The sequence below is a fragment of the Myodes glareolus genome, chromosome 4 (genome assembly GCF_982192425.1).
Source record: "Myodes glareolus chromosome 4, mMyoGla1.1, whole genome shotgun sequence".
NCBI classification, from domain to species: Eukaryota; Metazoa; Chordata; class Mammalia; order Rodentia; family Cricetidae; genus Myodes; species Myodes glareolus.
The window spans coordinates 71159373-71179085 of record NC_142029.1 but is presented as its reverse complement, the minus strand read 5'-3'; the positions used below and the strand labels follow the sequence as shown (position 1 = coordinate 71179085).

The following is a 19713-nucleotide window of genomic DNA, read 5'->3' as shown; positions in this document are numbered from 1 at the left end:
GAACTGATGAAAATAACTCCAATTCTTCCAAAAGCCTTCCCTTTTCTTTCCTTCCCCTTTCTTTCCTTTTTTCCCCTCTTCCTCCCTCCGTCCCTTTTGTTCCTCCCTTCCTTTCTTTGGGTGTCATTCTGTAGCCCAGGATAGCCTGAAACTCATTATGATCCTTCTGTTTCAGCCTCCTGAGCACTAGGGTTACAGACATGTACCACATACCCAGCCTAAACTTATCCTTACTATTAGGTTGAATCTTATGGGATTGCTTGTGTTTTTGATCAAAATGATCAAAGTATCCACAGTTTCTAATAAAATGACTAAATGGTTGTCCTTTTATTACTTTTTCCTTCCGTCTCCGCCTAATGTCTTCCTACTCTTTGCTAGATGATGACCCTTTAGGAATGATGGGAAATTGATGATGAATACCACAAAACTAACTCCAGTCTCCACTGAACCCCACATAGCATCCACCTAGCTCCTGCCTCCACTAATGCTTAATTCTTGCAACAAACAAGTAATCATGTGCAATTTTTCATCAAAAAAGATAGAAAGGTTTTACTCAAATGGCTTAGCAGAAGAATTCCTACAAAGCAAGACACGAGATGGAGATTTGCTAGTGAGAGTGTCTTTGCCAATTAGAAGTTTCTGTGATGATAAAATATTCCATATGTGAACAATTCGATATGATGGTCAGTAGCCATGTGTGATGATAGTGCTTAAAGTGATAGTAGTATCTTGTGACTTGGAAAACCTTAATTTAACTTAAGTTGTATGTGTGTGTATGCTTGTGTATGTATGTGTGTGATCTCTGTCTCTGTGTCTCTGTCTCTGTCTCTCTCTCTCTCTCTCTCTCTGTGTGTTGGTTCTGGGATTCTATAAAATTCTTGGACAACATGGCATGGGATTTACAAAGGATCTACATCCTTAGCCCTTCATTTCATTTTAATTTTTAATTTTTTGAGACAGGACATTATATCACTCATACTGGCCTCAAACTCATGATGGGCAGCCTTGAATGCCTGAGGCTCTTGTTACAAGCTCCCAATTGCTGGTGACTGAGATGTGCAGCACGGCACCTGGGTTATATGGTGTTGAGGGTTGAATCCAGCGCTTGCTGCACCTGCATGCTGGCCAAGCATTCTACCAACTGAGATATACCCCCGACTCCCGATTTTAATTAAAACTAAGTAGCCACATATAGCTCATGGCTAGCAGACTGAATGAAGTAACTGTAGAATATCAGGAAACAGGCAAGAAATGAGGTTGGGAACATCAGTAGATTGCAAAGAACTCCAAGGAGCGGGTGGTTGATTGTAAACTTCATGCTGAGATGAAGAAGTGTCACTGGGAGTCTCAGGAAGGGTTTTCAGCTCCAGGGAGTGATACAGTCTGATTCAAGTTTTAGAAAGAGGATTCTAGCTGCCATGGGGAGATGAAGACAGGTAGAAACATTAATCTTTAAGTTTGTTCTCTAAGGAGACTATCACATTCAATATCTATATATGTTTTTCTAGTCATAGCAATGGGATTTGTTAATAGTAAGGAATTACAGCTCTTACTTCTCCCTAGTTGCTCATAAGGTACCTATCTTCCTAAGTATTTCTGAGTGTTCTCTAAAGAACTTGGATTCATAGCAAGTTTGCCATCTGGGTATTCAGGCAGAAGCATATTAGCAGAGTATCAAGAGGGGAGAGCCTTGCCCTTGTCCTTCCTTCTGTTTTAAGTTCACTCTGCCCTTCCCATGATCCTCCAGTTCACTCTGCTCTTCCCACAGTCCTCCAGTTTACTCTGTTCTTCCCATGGCCCTCCAGTTCACTCTGCTCTTCCCAGGGTCCTCCAGTTCACTCTGCTCTTCCCATGGTCCTCCAATTCACTTTGCTCTTCCCATGGTCCTCCAGTTCACTCTGCTCTTCCCATGGTCCTCCAGTTCACTCTGCTCTTCCCAAGGTCCTCCAGTTCACTCTGCTCTTCCCATGGTTCTCCAGTTCACTCCACTCTTCCCACAGTCCTCCAGTTCACTTTGCTACTCCCATGGTCCTCCAGTTCACTCTGCTCTTCCCATGGTCCTCCAGTTCACTCTGCTCTTTCCATGATCCTCCTCACTGAGGTTGCTTTTAGCTGTGGTCATGTCTATGACTTGGGCCCCTCAAGTCATTACATTCTAAGGTGTCAGTAGAGTTCTTTCCAGGGCTGCAGACAATCACTTGAGTTCTCTAAACCCACTCACTGCCTAAGTCATTGTCCTTGGAACATATTCATCAACCAGGTCCTTCTCATGTTTCCCTCCAGCCTAATTCCCACCTATGGGACAAGAAAAAGCAAAAGAAAATGACCAGTTTAAGTCCCCAGAGACTGAGGATGGTAAGCAAGACTGGGACTCACCTAGAGATTTTTTCCTCTCTCTAGGAAAATATTAATATGTACGTATGCATGTTCATAGCATTCCCCCACGTCTTTCTGGACGCATGCTACACAGGAGCACATGGGCTTTGTGCATAGAGATCTCCTCAACGCCTAGAATTTCCACTCATGTATCTGTGCAAAGCTGAGTCCTCCTCAGGGTCAGCCTGCAGCATCCCCATTCCACAGGCGGTGTCCTGCAAAGAAAGGAACAGAGAAGCAGCCCGTGTGAGGCTTCTGGAGCAGGGGCTATGCATGGCCTGGTGTGATGCACATGTTCTTTGGAGCTAGCTTGACCTGGCTTCAAGTCTCAGCCTGGCCATTTTAATTAATAATAGGTGGTGTTAAGCAGATCACTAGGAGATCTGCAGAAGCCTTTCTTTCTTATTTATTTATTTTTTTGACTCTCCTGTGTTTAGGGGCTGTGGCTAGTAAAGCACATGATAGGTGACAGTTGTAACTGTTAGTGTTGGAAGCTTCAGGTGCCCCAGGCCTGGAGGGGGCACAGAGCAAGGGGCGGATTGTCCCCACACCTAGATGCACATGGCGCATAGAGAACTTCACAGGACATTCTATAGATGAGATCAGTGGAGTCAGGGACAGGTAGTGTCACAAATAGTGAGGATCGCACAGAGTCAGGCCAAGACTGCAGGTGTGTGGCCAGGTTCAGTTCAGAGATCCTTTTTCTGAAGACACATCTCTTGCAAGTGATCGGTCTTTGGACCAGCGGGTGCTCCCCTGGTGCACCAATAAGGAAAGCAAGCAGACAGGGTGCGTTTCTGATCAAGTCTAGGTGGATACCACCATCCCGGTTGCCATGGCAACCGCAGCTTGGTCTCGGAGGTTCAGCGCACGGCCCCTCCCAATCACGCAGCGGATGTGACACGTGCGGCGGGGTCACGTGTTGTTGTTGGGGGGGGGGTTCCCCCGAAAGCTGCTTCCGGGTCAATGCAGGACACTGGGCTCCGGCGGCCGGAGAGGGGGTCGAGGTGAAGCGGAGCCGGGCCGGGGCCGGCCGGGAGCAGGCCGGAGGCCGAGCGGCGGCGACGGCGGTGGCCGGGCGGGCGGAGGCGCAGCCTGAGGAGCCACCGCCTCCCAGGCCGAGGGGTGAGTGTAGCTCGGCCGCCACTGTGCTGGGGCCAGAGGCCCGAGGCTTGTTCTCCTAAGAGGGGCAGTGGGGTTAGGAAGCCAGGCCTGGGACCCCGGGAGGACCGAGCATTGACAGAGGAGACTGGACAGCGGGAGTAAGCTAGGATGCTCCCAACCTCCCTGAGGCCTGGAGTATGGGAGATGCTCTCTTGGTGGGAAACTTAGCTTTGAATCTTTGAATCAGGAAAATGTATGTCCCCATCTGTAAGGTTTGGTGTCTTACTGGGAAACAGCAGCCGTTCGTATACTCCTGGGTCACTAGGCCTGTCCCTTCCAGGACTGCTGAAAGGAATTTGGGGAGCATATATTTGCCCAAGTCGACGTAAGATTGGGAGCTGCCAGGAGACCCCGTCTTGGTTTTCGGGAGTGGTTGGAAGGTCTGTATAGTAGGCTGTGTGTTGAGAATCAAGAGAACAGGCTTCTGGGACTGCTGATAGGAAGACAGTCCGGGGTTTAAGCAAGGAAGAGTTGCCCCTTAGAGACACAGGCAGCGGTTGCAGAAGTTGTAGTTGAAGAAAAGTTAATTGAAAGAGTTGGGACTGTTGACAGACAGTGGAGGAAGGAGGAGCTTCACGCCAACGTTGCTTAGCTACTCTAGTTCGTAGGCACTGCCTTAGGGCTGGCAGGACCTCAAGGCCAGCTAAGTGCTTGGCTGGGATTCTGTTTTTGTGTGAATGTTTGTGTGTGTGTGCCAAGGAGTTCTTAAATAGGTTTCTATGGGTCCATCCTGAGCAAAGAGAGCTTGAACAGATTGCTTGGGAAAGGTGGCTTTTGGGGCCAAACAGGCTTGACTGGGCTTGCCCCTGCTGTGTTTCTTCGTGTCTCTCCCTGTCTCTGTGTCTGTCTCTGTGGCTCTTGAATAGGTTTCCATAGGCCCATCTTGATCAGAGAGCTTGAGCAGGACCTGAGGATTAAGTATGGCTACTCAGTCTGTGTCCTTTGGCTTTAGTTGTCTGTGTAATGACTTTTCTAACTTAAAACCAAAAACTTCAGTAATGAAGACTTTATATTTTAGTACATGCATCTACATATGATTGAAAAGTTTCATAAAGTCGTGTTTTTGTGTGTATGTGTTTTGTTTTCATACAGAAGCTCTTGGTACTCAACCGTGTAGCCCAGGCTAGCCTGCTACTGACTGTAGTCCTGCTGTCTCCGCCTCCCCAGTGCTGAGCTCCAAGGCATGAGGCACCATGTCAGGCAGCCGTGTTTACCCTTGTCAGGTGCCTTCTGCTTATTTCTGCTGTATTCCACTTTTTTTTACCCAGTGGAAAGAAAATTGCTGACAGAATCCCATGAAATCGATTCACAAGTCACAATTTGTGGTTAGAGAAAATGTCATTTTTAGGCCTGTGCCGTGGGTGAGTCAATGACCCTATACTGTAAGCTTCTGGAGAACAGTGTGCTCTTCGGATGGGGGCAGCCGAGTGCTTCCGTTGTAGCCGTTACCATGTGTTTGACCCATTTACTGAAGTACCACAACGCTGGTTTTTGATGAAATCGGGGGCAAGTCTGTCTTTATTTTCTCTAGCCTTTGCTGTGCCTGAGAAACACGTCAGGCCTAGTTCCAGTCCGCCACGTTATCTTTCTGTCATACTTCACGGGCATTTTATTTTTCTGTTCCACTATTAAACAGTTACTCTGAGCGGTGAGACTGGAGAGAGCCCCTGCTCTTCCAGAGGACCAGAGTTTAGTTCCCAGCACTCATGGCAGGGGTCTCACATCTGCGTGTAGCTCCAGTTCCAAGGGGATCCATAAACTTCCTCTGGCCTCTGTGGGCACCTGTACACACGTGGCACGTACACACGTGGCACATACTCACATGGGTATACCCACATCCATGCACACAAAAACAAAATCCGCTTGTAAAAAGAATTAAAGAGAGAAAGAAAGGGAGACTGAGTGACCCTTCTGCTCTTTGATGCCATCTCGAGTTCTTTGGTAGTGTTTAGATGATAGACTTGCTTTCTGTCTGTATCAGGATAGAAAGCTCATGTGTTGGTACACATTTTAAACCACCAGAAATTGAATATAACCTTCAGGGAATACCTGAGTTTCTCCTTTGAAGACACTTTTTTAAATGTTTACAAAAATAGATGGCAGGCTGGAGCGGTAACTGAGTAGGTACATGGCTTGCCCTGCACGCGTGAGGACCTGTGTTCCCTAACACCCTCCTAAAGAAGCTAGCTGTGGTGGCATATCTCTAGTCCAAGCACTTGGGAGGTCAAGACAGCAAGGGCCTCCCAGTGAGCTCCAGGGTTGATTAGAGACTGTCTCAAAACCTAAGGAAGAAAGCTCGCATCCATTGCTGGCCTTCATACCTGTGTGCGTATCTGCAGACACGTACATCGCCACACAAAATAGATGAAATCCATAGAAAAAAAAAACAGTGAAACAGTTTTAATTCATTTTTTTTTTCCAAGACAGGGTTTCTCTGTGTAGCCCTGACTGTCCTGGAACTCACTCTGTAGACCAGACTGCCCTCGAACTCACAGAGATCCACTTGCTTCTGCCTCCCTAGTGCTGGGATGAAAGGCATGTGTCACCACTGACCAGCCAGTATTAATTCTTAATAAACATTGATTGGTGTTAGTGAACAAAGTGAGGGGCCCTTCGTGTGTTGCTGCCTCCTTTGAAAGTTCTCACTCGGCCTGTCCAGGACATCCAGGTTGTAATAGGTCTTTTTCTGTCCCGTCTTTCAGTCAGCTCCCAAATAATCTCATTAATTATGAAAGCTTAGCCTAGATCTTAGCTTGTTCCTAACTAGCTCTTATCCCTTGAATTAACCCGTTTTTATTAATCTCCATTTTACCATGTGGCTTTTTACCTTTCTTTCTGTGTGTCTGATTTTCCCCATGTCTCATTGGCGTCTCTTCTGCTCCTCAATTTCCTCCTCCTACTTCCTCTCTCTGCCCAGAAGTCCTTCCTATACTTCCTGCCTAGCTATTGGCCCTCCGGCTCTTTATTACACCAATTCCAGCAGTGTATCTTCACACAGTGTGCAAATACTTCACAGCAACGTGACACGTCGCTTCGTTTCAGTAACTGATGACAGGTTCAGACTTCAGACTACCTTGACAGTGCTGCCCTTTGTGTGGATGAAGATGGAATTCAGAGGCATGATCACCAGGAAAATGTTGCCCAAGTTAAACCTCATCCGTCGAACATGTCTTCGGTAGAGGGTGTATGAACGCACAGGTCGCTGGCAGACTGAGGTTTATAACATGGGCCTCCTGCCTGCACTGTTGGCTTGTGGCATGGCTGCTGTGGAGAGGGGTTAGGCTGGCATGTGTGAACCGTCTTTGGACATTGTGCCTTCTGACCAGCCAGACATTGCTTGTTTTGAAGAACGTTTTGTAGTAGGTGTTGAGTTCACTCAGGGAGATCCCCATTCATTTTATATCTTGAGGGAATCATTTGTACACCCGAATAAACAGCTTTGGTGCACTCACTGGGTGTGACCTTGTGTCCTTTTTAAGCGTTTATTTCTTCTCTTGACCCTCACACCCACAGAAGGCTCTTCTGCCCTTGTAAATTTTGCTTCCAGACTGCTGAGGGTTTTAAAATTGGATTCTTAGTACTTGTTTGAATTCTGTGTAAAATGAGATTGTGTTGCTCTGAATAATGTCTCTTGTGTGTGCATATGTGCGTTTGTGTGTGTGTTTCTTGATATTTCAATGGTATAACATCTACGTGGGCTACTCAGACCTGTCTACACATCTTATTCCTGAACTGTGTTTTGTTTGAGTGCTTCATGGATTCTGAGTCTGGCCGGCTATGTAAGAGACCCCCCTGCTTCCCTGCCACCAAACTGGAGATTAAACGTAGGGCCTGACCCATGCTAGGTGAATGCTCTACCACTGACCTATATACTCCAGGAAGAGTTCTGAAAAGTAGCTTGGGGCTACAATTTGGGTTTAGTAGGTGACAAATACCCTGAGCCATGCCCTACATACGGTTTGTCATGGCGTTGCCTTTCCTGCCCTTTGAGGCAATGCCTTCTGATTTTTCTCTTGGGGCTTAGATCTGCGGTCGGCCAGCTGTCTTGGTGTGTGACATTCTGATTCCACTTGATCTTGCCCAGCTTTGAGAGAGAGAGAGAGAGAGAGCGCTCTGAGAGAGCAGGTGGCTATCGTTATTTCTTTTCTCTCTACAAAAACCAATAGCTAGCTGCTTCCCAGTGGAGGCACTAAGTAAAGCCCCTAGTGCAATGGTGGCTATTCAGGGCCTTCTCCAGCTTTCCCCAATTTTCTTTGTGACCATCATTCCATTTCCCAAAGCAGGCACTCTTCACTGTGCCTCCCTTTGCCTGGAAAAGGGTGTCCCTTTCTTTGTCAAATCCTGTTCCTTCTCGCTTCATCTCGTATAACTTCTCTCGTGTGAAGTCTCGCACTTGTGTTCTTGTACCAGAAGTACCCAGAGGTCAGGCTCTGACACCACCTTGAATCTCGAAGCTAGCCGACATCATTCACAGCACAAGTGAGTAATCCGCAGAACCTACAGTTAGAAAGTAGTCCCTGATTCCTTCCCGGGCTTCCGGAACCAAAATCTCTGGGCGGAGCCCGGGAATCTATGACTTAGTGCTCTGCTCCATGATTGTTCTGCCCAGTAAAATTTACGAGTCACCAACCTAGCATAATGCTTTAAACTGTAGCAGGTACACACAGATGGTTTTTGAGCACATGATGTTTAACGAACTGAGCAATGTTCTCTTTCAACAGGCTTAATTCCAGGTTTAATTTCTGGGCTTTGAAGTTAGCCTCCCTTGGAATCCTGGCTCTGTCGGTCACTAGTCAAATGACCCAGGACTTGTTTTGCTTGCATTCTCTGGTCTCAAATGGGGTTAATAGCGCCTTTTATGAGTGTCATGAGAGTTAAATGATAGCAATGACAGGCAGCACAGCATGTACACACAGTAAACTCAGGTTTCTCTGCTGTTGTGAAGCATCGTCCTGGCCATGAAACTGGTTGATCAGGAGGCCAGACCCCAGCCCAGTCTTCACTAATACAGGAACTGCTTGTGTGGTCTCAGGAATTCAGGTGGATCAGACTTTCCACTTTAGGCTAACAGATCCAGGATCTGTGTAGTAATTAAAAACATAAGGATGTTCTTCTGTCTTTTAAAAGATTGCTATTAAAATAGCTTGTTTACCTCACTCCCCATTTCCCCATTGCCCAGTGAAGAGAATGTAAACTACTTAATAGTGAGTGAGAATGAACTCAGAACTTAATGAAGCATGCTTTTTAAAAAAAAATAAAGATTTTTTAAATTTCTAATTATGTATATACATGTGTGTCTGTGTGTGGGTATGTGCATGGGAGTGCAGGTGCCTGTGAAGTCCAGAAGAGGGCATTGGAGCCTTCAGAACGAGTTGTAGATGATTGTGAGCCTCCTGGCACAGGTCCTCCGTAGGAGTAGTACATGCTCTTGACCACTGGCCCGTCTCTCCAGCTCTTGGAAGCATCCTCTTAAGCATAATGTTTTTCTTAAAGTAGAATATTAAATACGCACGCACACACACACACACACACACACACACACACACACACACACACACACACACCAGGAGATTTTTAAGTAGTTTCGTTTTCAAAACTCAGGATCTTGTGGTATCAAAATCTGATTAGCATCCTTAGGAATGTAGCTCAAAGTACTGTTGCAGATGGTGTTAAAATTGTTCTTAGGATAATGCTTTCCCCGTGATTTTCCAGATTCTTCTTCCCAGTCTTTGGTGATTCCCCCACCAATGTACTTGATTCTCCTACTGTGTCATGTCTATTCAAAATGACATCCAGTTTTCCACTCATCCCCCCAGTCCTTGCTGTGTGCCAGGCTCTGCTGTGGTAACACGGTGGGGCTGACACAGCCTCCCTCTGGTGGGGACAAGACGTGCCTTGTGGAGTGGAAGAGGATGAAGAGAGTGGGTGACGACAGTGACCCCGTGTTTGTATTTGATAGTGTGGTCAGAAACAGCCTCTTTGGGAAGGTGACATTTGTCTTTAAATTTGAGACATGCGATGCTGAGATGAAGCTCTCGGTAGAGAGCCAACGAAGGGGAAATTAGCTGGGCAATTTTAGAAGAAAAAGGGAAAAGGTGGAAGGAAATGTGGTTAGGAGAATTAGGCAGAGAGCAGAGCTCGGGAAACCTAAGGAAATAAAGCCTGGGCGGTACACGGTTGAGATTGGTGTGAGAAGGAAGCCTTCAGCATTTCGAAGAACACCACTTGGCTTACGTGTTGAGTAGGTTCCCAAGAAGCTAGGAGACACCAGTGGGGAAAGTGTTGCAGAGGGCGATGGCTGCTTGAACTGGACCAAGGGATAAAACCAGGGAGAACAGGTGGATCTGCGTGTGATGCTGATGAAGGAAGAACAACCACACAGACTGAGGATGAAGAGGTCTGGTTCTGCCCCACGTGCTTCCTGATCAAAGGCCTCCATCCTCCAAGGGTGCCTCCCATGGGTATGGCTGTGCTCAACCCTCAACACCGCTCTTCTCTGTTAGTTCCCCTCTGGGTTCTCTCTCTGTACGTGTGTGTTTGTGTGTACATGCACAACTGTGTGCATGCATGTGTTTGTACACTCAAACGTGTATGGAGGCCACAGGTTAGGTGTCTTCCTTGATTGTTCTTTATCGTTTTTTGTTTTTTGTTTTTTCTTTCTGAGACAGGGTCTCTAAGTGAATGTGAAACTTGCCTCAGCTAGATTGGCTGGCTTGCAGACAGGCTCCTGAGAGCCTCCTGTCTATGCCTCCTCTGTGCTGAGATTTTACGTCTGTGTGTGTAAGATGGAACTTGGGTTCCCATACTTGCATATGTTGTTGTTGTTGTTGTTGTTGTTGTTGTTGTTGTTCTTCTTCTTCTTCTTCTTCTTCTTCTTCTTCTTCTTCTTCTTCTTCTTCTTCTTCTTCTTCTTCTTCTTCTTCTTCTTCATCTCCTCCTCCTCCTTCTCCTTTTTCTCTTTCTTTAAAAACCCACTTAGGTATATGATCTGAAGTGATTATTTTTCCATGTTTTGAAATTTGTTTAAACTGGGAGACATATGTGTGTGTGTGTGTCTCACACTTTTCCTTTAATTTCTAGGGACTGAACCCAAAGCTAAATCCCCAAACCCAAATCCCTAACATTGTTGTAAAATGTATTCATGTTGATGAGGAAGCTTAACGAGCTGTTGTTAATCTCCATTGCTGTGTAACGTTTCATTTTATGTCTATGTTGTAATAGATCCATTTGCTCCAGGATTTTTGCAGTTTCAAAGTGCTGTTGATGGGCATTCTTACCCTTGTCTCTTGGTGCAAGTGGACCGGTTCTTCTAGAGTAAAGGTTCTTAATCTTCTTGATGCTGATACACTTTAATACAATTACCCCCTACCATAAAATTATTTTTGTTGCTACTTCATACATGTAATTTTGCTGCTGTTGTAAATCTTAATGTAAATGTCTGTGTTTTCTGATGGTCTTAGGTGACCCCTGTGAAAGGGTCATTTGACTCCCACAGAGGTCACAACCTACGGGTTGAGAACCACTGCTCTAGATCTTTGAGAGTTAGAATCGGTGGATCAGACGGCAGGACCTGGTGCTGGCAGGACCTGGTGCTGGCAGGACCTGGTGCTGGCAGGACCTGGTGCTGGCAGGACCTGGTGGTGCATGCCTGGATTCCCAGCACTCTGGAAGTAGAGGCAGGATGATCACAATCTCAGGCTAGCCTGGGCAAACACAGTGAGACACTGTCTCAAAATGAATAGTGGGGTGTTTATCTTCATGTTTGCTGTCCAGAGATCTATTGTGTTCTAAGCTGAGCACATCAGGTGTACTCATGCTAGCAACACGGGTGCTCTGTACAGTGTAGGAGTGCTTTTCCTCAGTACTTCCGCCGTCAGAGTTTTAAGCTTTCACTTGTGTGTGTGTAAAACTGTGGAGATTTCAATTTTTGTCTGGATGATTATTATGATCATTTTTTACATAAATTCATTAGCCAGTTGAAAGTTATCTCCTGCTACATACTTGTTCATGTCTTTTATCCATTTTTCCATTGGATTTTAATTTTTCTTTATAAAAAGAAATCTTTATGCTTTATGTGTAATACATAATCTTTTTTCGGTTTCAGACATGTCTGTTACATTTTTAATGTCTTGACGATCAAAGACTTTTAGTTTCTCTGTCCAGCTTCTTTCTGTGTTGTAGATGTTTTGTTGTGCTGTCTAAGTCAAAGGAATACTGCAGTCCTTAGGCAGACTGACTGCCTGTTCACCTCCCTGGGGACTCTTGCCTTTTATCTGAAGATGACATTTTCCTTGTGCTGCTCTGAGGTTGGCGTTGAGTTTCTTCTCTCCCATCTTTTTATTTTTATTTTTCCGGATATATTTTCTCTGTCCCAGGATTAATTATTGACTGGTTTAGGTTTTTCTTGTGATTTCTCTGCCCCTGCATGTCTTCTTTGCATGGGTCTGCTTTCTCTTCACTTAGTCTAGTCTTCTTTCCCTAGAATTATTCTTAAATGAAGTATAGTTGGTTTTCTGCAAAGCCACCCAGAGTTAGTGGATGTGGAGCACTTGTTCCACGGGAAATACAGGCTAGTTCCTGTGAGCCCGTGACCCTGAGGACATGATCTTCTCTATGTATCTGTTTTAAGACACTTGTTTACTTGCTTGGCTCCCAGTGAATTCACTGCACCGTGATTTGTCTGAGTGAAACTGTCTAGCAGGTGTGTTTTCTCCGTGAGGCGCAGCAGAGCCTCCTGTGTCTTTGGAGCACATCCCATTTCAGCGCTAGTCTTGGGAGACTTCTTAAATAGTGACATCAGTAGATTCACAAAACCCACGACCAACCTAGCTCTGACTAGATCCCCAAATGGGAGCCTGTTTACAGCATGAGAGCTGGAACCCGAAGGCGGAGTCCCACCCAGTTCTGCTCAGCTGCAGGTCCTCATTGGGTGACTCACACCCTCAACCCTCTGCATGTATCCATAACTACAGGGACTCCAAGTGTTAACTTGCTGATCCATCTTGGCAAGCAAATGGATTTGAGACATGGAAGCCGTGCGGAATGGAGCTGTGAAATGCTGGAGATGAGTTTTTAGGAGCTCGTTAGCTTCAGTGTTCTTCTTATCATACACGTATCTCAGTACTATTCTAAGAGAATAATTTAGTGCCATGTCTTTAAAATACTAAGTTTTCTGATTGACATATGCCATTATTGAAATAAAAAGAGTTTCTTTTCTGAAGGCTACTTTTATTGTATTTATAATCATGGCATTGTTGCTAAGTCCATAGGTTTGAAGCAAATTAGGAAAGATTTTTAGTTCTTACTACGTTAAAAATAAATCTAAATTATTAAACCTTATTGCAGTGACTCATTAAGATCATGTTTTTCATGAGCATCATTAATATTTTAAGGCCTAAGTTTTATAAAGGCAAGTACCCTTTATGAAAGAATAACTTTCATTCCTTTAGCAATGTGTGTTCTCACGAAACTTGATAAATATTACAAGAAATGTATAGATGATGATTTTATCCTTCATAAGTCATATCTCTAAATGCATTTATTACAACTTACCTATTTTATCCTTCAGGCAGGTGGAAAGGTGACAGAAAGTCATCCGGTTAACAAGGAAGGCATTGTAAACATCAGACATTTTCACTATGCTGTCTCATTAATTGACATTAATCACCATAGGCATGGGTCCTAAGAATCTAGATCAAATCTAGAAATAGATTTATAAATAGATTACAAGGATTGTAAGTAAGCTATCCAACCCATGGTTGGACCCCTACTCCCATGGTCACTCCAAGTAATAGTCGTGGTGGGTGGTGGGCGTGACAGGACCCCAGCATCAGTAGATGCCTCTTGTGATAAATGTGTTTCCTAGTACCACTCCATTTGTTCTCCAGCAAGTCTCTGAGGTGGGAGTTCAGGGCACACTATTACTCTTTCCCTTGCATAAGCACACGAAGGCTTGGAGCTCTTCAGCCACACGGCCTGGTGGACTCTGTCATTAGCTCCGGAGACAGCACTCACAGACAGCAGGGCTGGAACACTGCATGGAACGGAGCTTGTGACTTTGCTTCCATATGTAAACTTTGGCATACTCTCCATGTGGCTCTTCTGACATCTGGCAACCCATGGTTACCAGAGTGCTTTGTTATCTGCAGAGGGCCGTTGTACGATACGTTAGCTGTCTGTTCCTGATGAGCCTCCGCCTTCCCATAGTGGTTTCCCTTGCTGCTTCTGTAGTGCAGAGATAATGAAGTAATCTGTAGACAGCTAGGTAATGACCTTAAACTTGTATGCTACAGCTGCAAGAAAATGTGCAAAAGTAATCCATTCTAGAGGGAGATGCTGTGCTGCTGTTCCAGAGACAGTGGCTGGAAATAGTTTCTCCCCTTTGGTGAGTGACCAGGCAGGGCTACTGTTCTGTGCTTGACTTCACTGCCTTCAACATAGTTACGGTAAGAATTTGGCTGCAATAATTTTCATGCACTTTCGCAAGGTCTAGTTCTAGCATTTGTATGTGATGCTATGTACTGTTGACATGAAGTGTTCCTTTTTTAATGAGTCCGCATGGCTCAGCAGATTAGATACAAGAAGGATGACTTAGCAGACTGGTTGGGCCCCAGAAGCCTGAGCAAATCCCCTCAGTTGCCCAGGCTGTAAATACAGATAAGTGTGAGTGTGTCTCAGAGAGCTCCTGTGGAAAATTTCTAGGCTTTAAAGTGATTGCTAATCTCTGTGTGGAGAGGTTTGGTTTGGGAACGTTGCTTCAAGAGTCAGTGTCTCTAATCCTGCTCTGAGTCAGTGCAATGATAAAGCTGTGAGATTCCCCCAGACAGGACCCAGGTCAAATGGAAACATCAGGTGGGTGTTGATTTGTTTGTGAGTGAGATGGGCACGAGGGCTTCTGGAGGAGTCTCTTTGGAAGATGCTGAAGTACAGTGTAGTAAATGCTAACCTCTGGGTTGTGGTTGCCGAGTGTCTGGGAAGCATTTTTTTTTCTGTTTCTGGGTGCCTAATAGGAATATGGGCAGTTTGTTTACAGAATGTTTTAGTCATTTAGAAACTACAAACATTAGGAATTATTTAGAAATGAATACTTATGAAATAGTTCTGCATGAAGAGGTACTTTGTCAGATTTCCTCCCCCTGGGTCAGGCATTTCAGGTTCTGTGCTTGAATAAACTAGACAGCCAGCTTGTGCATCAGCCATGTTTGCTAGTGTGTGCCTATAGCTGAGAAAACTTTGCCAATACTTATGTGTATCTTATGTGCTATGGTATGGCCCACAGTTGAAAACACAGAGCTCACCTGGGTAACTAACATACAGCCTCAGTTTTAGCATCTCTGATGTCACTGGGTCAAGGACAGAACTTCAGACCTAAAGTTTGTGTTGCTTGGAAGCAGACCTGTGGTGCTGCTAGACCTTTGGTCTAAGAATGAAGAATTTGAGGAATGCACATTTCATCTGCCTATGTTTTCATTGATAGGTGTGTATGTGTGTGGTTAAAAAAGTATGATGTGGTGCCTATTACACCAAGATATTGTGTGGAATGCAGGTGACAGAGAGGCTCTGGAAATAGGGTGATTGACTGGTGTGAGATCATGGTGATGTGGCGTGAGGGTGATGATGAGTTACCAGCCAGACTTGTTTTGCATCTGGACTGTGAAGAGGAAGCTAGCAAGTTGGCTAGTCGTGTCTCTGCAGGGTAGCTCGGAAAGTTCATGAGAGTTTTCTTTACTTTTCCTTTACCTCTTTACCTTTTCTTTACTTGTCAACCAAAGAGGCCATCTAGCTGGATATATTACATAATGCCCAGAGGGAGCGGGTAGAGTTGAGGAACTTCATAATGTAACTTCACACAGATTAAATTGAGTGTCAGGAGAAGGAGACCACCTCTTTTACTGCCTTGGACTGTGTCCTTGAGGTGTCCATTTGGAAGGTGTGGCTAGTATTTGTGACTTCCACTGTAAAAGCTCATTAATGGGATTAAGACCCTGAACGGGGATTTTGTAGGCTTGTAGTTTGTATGTACGTATTGACACAGAAAGTGTTTCGTGAACTTGGAGGCAGATACTAAAGTTATGTGTCTAAAAGCCACTTTATCTTTGAGTAGAGAATACACATCTCTGCAGCGTGATCTGGAAGGACAGACACCATGCGGTGCATTCCCTGCCACTGGCTTATGTGTTCTGGTGTGGCTGTGGCTACATCTGCAGCAGAGAGGAAAGGCGTTTGGCTGCACTTACTGCCATGTTTAGGTCGGGTAAGGAAAGGAAGGCCCCACGGCAGGAGTTACAGGTCCTGTGGTTCTGACCTTACTGCTTGCTTACTTTCAAATAGAAATTTTAAAACATTCAGATCAGATAATGTAGTTTTTAAAACCAGTAAGGTGATTACTTATCTTTAGAATCTTAAAATCTTTTCTGGAGGGAAATATATAACTCCTCCGTACATTGTCTGTACACAGTCCCAAGCATGATTGTGTCTCAGTGGTGATGCACTTGTACTATGGCCCAGACATGCTTGTTCAGAAATGAAGCAAGTAACCCTGTAGTTTTCTAGAATACGATGTTGAAGGATCTAGCGAGGTTTGGTGTCAAAAACAGAAGGCTTTTTTTGTGATGAGATTAGAGGAGGCATCCATACTTAGTGAAAGTCAAATAGACTAAGAAAAGAACTTGAAAAATTAGGAAAGCTGGTATCCTGGGGGATTGTGGGGCACGACCCAGCAGAAAGCCTTCCTTGGGCTTTGTTACGTCACTTATGGCTGACCTGCTGACCTTCCCAGACTCCCCTCATACTTAGCCAATGCATTCCTCTTTTTGACCTTAAAAACCAGCAATTATTACCTCTGGGTTTTCTTCAGCAGCTGTTAAATCTCTTCCATTTTCACTCAAGCCCCTCAGACCAGGCCCATGTTCTTTGTCTCTGCTTCCTCTTTATTTCCTCATTGCCCTGTGGTGTGGTTTAACTTCCTTGTCTGTGCTGAAATTGCTGCCACTGACCCTGAGGTGAACAAACTGCTCCACCCTGTAAGGATCTTCAGGTCCCATCTCTCTGACTTCTGTTCCTTTCCTTCCCTTTTCTTCTTTCATTTTTCAAGACAGGGTTTCTCTGTGTAACAGTCCTTGTTGTCCTGGAGCTCACTCTGTAGACCACACTGACCTCAAACTCACAGGGGTCCACCTGCCTCTGCATCCCAAGAGCTGAGATTAAAGGCGTGCGCCACCACCACCCGGCTGATTTTTGTTTTTACCACTGAAGATTGGGAACTCCATCTTTGCACTGGGTCCGCAGTGCCCTGTGAGCGGCTATCATTCTTTCATCTGCACATGGTAACCTCTGGCTGAGTGAGGCTAGCACATTCCGAACATCTTCCTGGGAAGTCATCTGCACCTTCCACCCCTGTTACCCCTGTATTCTAACGGTATTGGTAGTGTTTCAGGTCTCTCTGCCTGTCCGTGTTCCTTTGTCTTTTGTACTTGGAATAGTCTTTTCCAACTGGCCCTCCTGCTAGATGGCCCAGGATTCACTTACTTTGTCACACTTTCTAAAGTTAACCACTTCCCGTGTTTCTTAATATATATTAATATATATTGTATATCTGCACACAAGCATATATATATGTGTGTGTGTGTGTATGTATGTATGTATGTATGTATATGTGTATGTCAGAAGAGACACTGTATGTCAGTTAGAGACAGTTATGGGCTACTCCATGGATGCTGGGAACTGAACCCAGGTCCTCTGCAAGAACTCTCAATTACTGGGAACCCTCTTAATTACTGATCCGTCTATCTAACACTCACTTTCCCCTTTTTGTGTGACTTGTTTATACGAGTATTATCTCATGTAGTTTCTTCTAAGGGGCAAATGCTCTGAGTCAGGGTTTGAATTTTATTTCTTCTTCCTTTCTATAGTGCTCAGCACAGACTGAGCCTCTGGTACATGTATGTTCACTGATCCCACTAAGTGAAATACACTCTGTGGAAGTACCTATTAAATACATAAATGAGCAGGCAAATAGGCCTCATTGGGATGACTTGGTAAAGTTCAAAAAGAAGTCACAGAGAAAATGAAAAACTTTTGTTTACCCCTGCCCCAACTGTTTGTGAAAGTCCCATGGTCGATTAGTCTTCTGAAGAAAGCAGACATCTACATGGAAAGAGGCATCACTGGTGTGAAACCTCACCTGACCAAGAGAAGCTGTGGGAGAATGGTGCAAACTTAGGCAAAACACTTACCTTCTTTTTTCTTAGGTCAGCACTTTCTGAGTGTAGTTTTCTGTCTTCTTCGGATAACTGGAGTCCGATGTGCTGCCAGCGCCCACTACATCTAAAACTGACTTATTGTATATAAGTGGGTCCAAATCAAACAGTGTTTTCCTAGGTTAGGATAGATATTTTTATTTCTTTTCCTAAAGTGTAACTCAGGTCCCCAGCCATTGACAACTGCAGCCCTGAGAGACTAGCCAGAGGGTGTTCCACCATGGAAGCCCTTCTCTGTTGGTCTCCAGACAGTGGTGACTTGGTGGCTTGAAGTTCCAAGGCCACCAACTGAACTTAGCTTAGCTCTGCTTCCTGGTATGGTTGTGCAACTGCACTTGACTGGTAAAAGCTTGCCGGATGTCCCTGTAGCCCTGCTGCATGGTCCATAGTCCAGAGTGGAGCTTGCCTTTGTCCCAGTGAGGGAGCTGTAGGACCTGGTGGCTGCTGTCACCTACTTGACCACCTACACCCCTCCCCTAGTCCCGATGCTGAAGTTTGCTTCTGAGGCTCAGGTATGCACTCTCCCACTTGTCCACTGCATCTTACAAAGCTGCCTGCTTCTCTTGGATCGTCTACTCTATTTTTCATTTCTTCCTCTTCATTCCTTTAGAGTTATTAGAATGCTATATAGTCCACATGTCAGAAACACCAACACTAGCTTCCTTTTTTATAGAAACTCTAAGTCCTGGGGAGATTAATTAAATTATAAAAAGCTGACAGATGATTGGGTCATACCTGTATATATTACATGAAAACACCCACTCTGAAAGATGGCACCTGGGTCTGCTGAGCTCAGCTGCCTCCAAGTCAGCAGTGGCGGGGCTCCTCACTGCCCTCCTTCCCAGACTTTCTCTCAGCCTCGGTTGCTGTCCTGCTTGCAATTCATTTCTCTCCAGGGATAGTCTGTGTATATACAAGCCAATAATTCTATTCTTATAAGGTTTAGATTTTACATTTTGGCACTCTGAGAGATTGTATCTCTGTCTCTCGGAAGTTGTGAGCAGGGCTGGTAGTGTTTATGCTTTAGGACGCACTCCATTCCACACTGTGTCTGGACAGTTTGACACTGCCAACTAGAGGTTATATCTTAACCAACATTAGCATCCAGGGTCAGCTTTAACCCATTTTCTGATCATGGTTGTGTTTGGTTTCATGTTTATTTTAATCTCCCCCTTTTTGGGCAGGAACGTAAAGGCCAGGTTGTTTGATAGTGTACGTGTGGGACTGGTACAATATCTGTGTGGCTCTGCTCCCATAGCCATCCACCCGGCAGAAAGTGTCCTGTGCACCTGCCCCCACCTGGGCTTTGTTGTGACTTTCTTCAGGCGCTTTACAGGATATTGGATCAGGATCTTGAGACACAAAGGTTTGAGATTTTCGCATATCCCACCACCTGTAATGGAACCCAGCAGCAGCATCCAAGATTCCTGGCTCGCTGGTTTCAAGCACCAGTTCAGAACAGTTTAAAATGCATTTGCACTCTGCCAACTGCAGAGGTAGACGGGTGTAACCTGACTCCTGTTATTTCCAGAAAGCCATAGATTACCCGCCACCCCCAGCCTTTTAAAAGACTGCAGTTAAAGATCTTTTCCATTCTACATTTCCTCATTTTTCAGTCTTCTTGGTTTTCAGCCTCTCTTTCTCATCTACCATTCCTCCTAAAATACAGCAGATCAGAGCAGATTTTGTGTTACCAATCTATTTGTCTCTCTTAAGGTTCTAGCTAGGCGGCCATGTGTCCATGTGTGAAGCCTGCGTTGCTGGAAGGCTCTTCAGTAAACTGTGCTGGCAATGGCCAGTAAATGGGCCTGGGGTCACTTCGTAATTTCAGAGAGAACACTACATAATTTCTCTTCCTGAATATTTGGAAGAGGGTTTTGCTTTGTTGAGAGGAGGGTGAACCTGGGGCTTTGTA

General features: G+C 45.1%; 1 protein-coding gene and 1 long non-coding RNA gene across 4 annotated transcripts in view; one reads left to right on the top strand and one right to left on the bottom strand.

Moving 5' to 3' along the window:
* Window positions 1-3358: 3358 nt before the first annotated feature.
* Tbcel (tubulin folding cofactor E like) overlaps window positions 3359-19713 on the top strand; it is a 57898-nt gene continuing 41543 nt past the window's right edge. The window contains exon 1 of one of the 3 annotated variants that reach the window (XM_048417153.3): window positions 3359-3501. Coding sequence is in view for 1 of the 3 variants with exons in the window: in XM_048417151.3 (XP_048273108.1) it covers window positions 14379-14391 (13 nt within the window). In the remaining 2 variants the exon portion in view is untranslated. Of the gene's footprint in view, window positions 3502-14232; window positions 14392-18163; window positions 18311-19713 lie in introns of those variants that run through there. The other 2 variants (XM_048417151.3, XM_048417152.3) reach the window with 2 other exon arrangements.
* Window positions 12748-18072, bottom strand: LOC146894463 (uncharacterized). Its single transcript, XR_015001604.2, has 2 exons — window positions 17775-18072; window positions 12748-13764 (listed from the first exon to the last, which is right to left on the bottom strand). It is a non-coding gene; the product is annotated as an uncharacterized LOC146894463 (long non-coding RNA).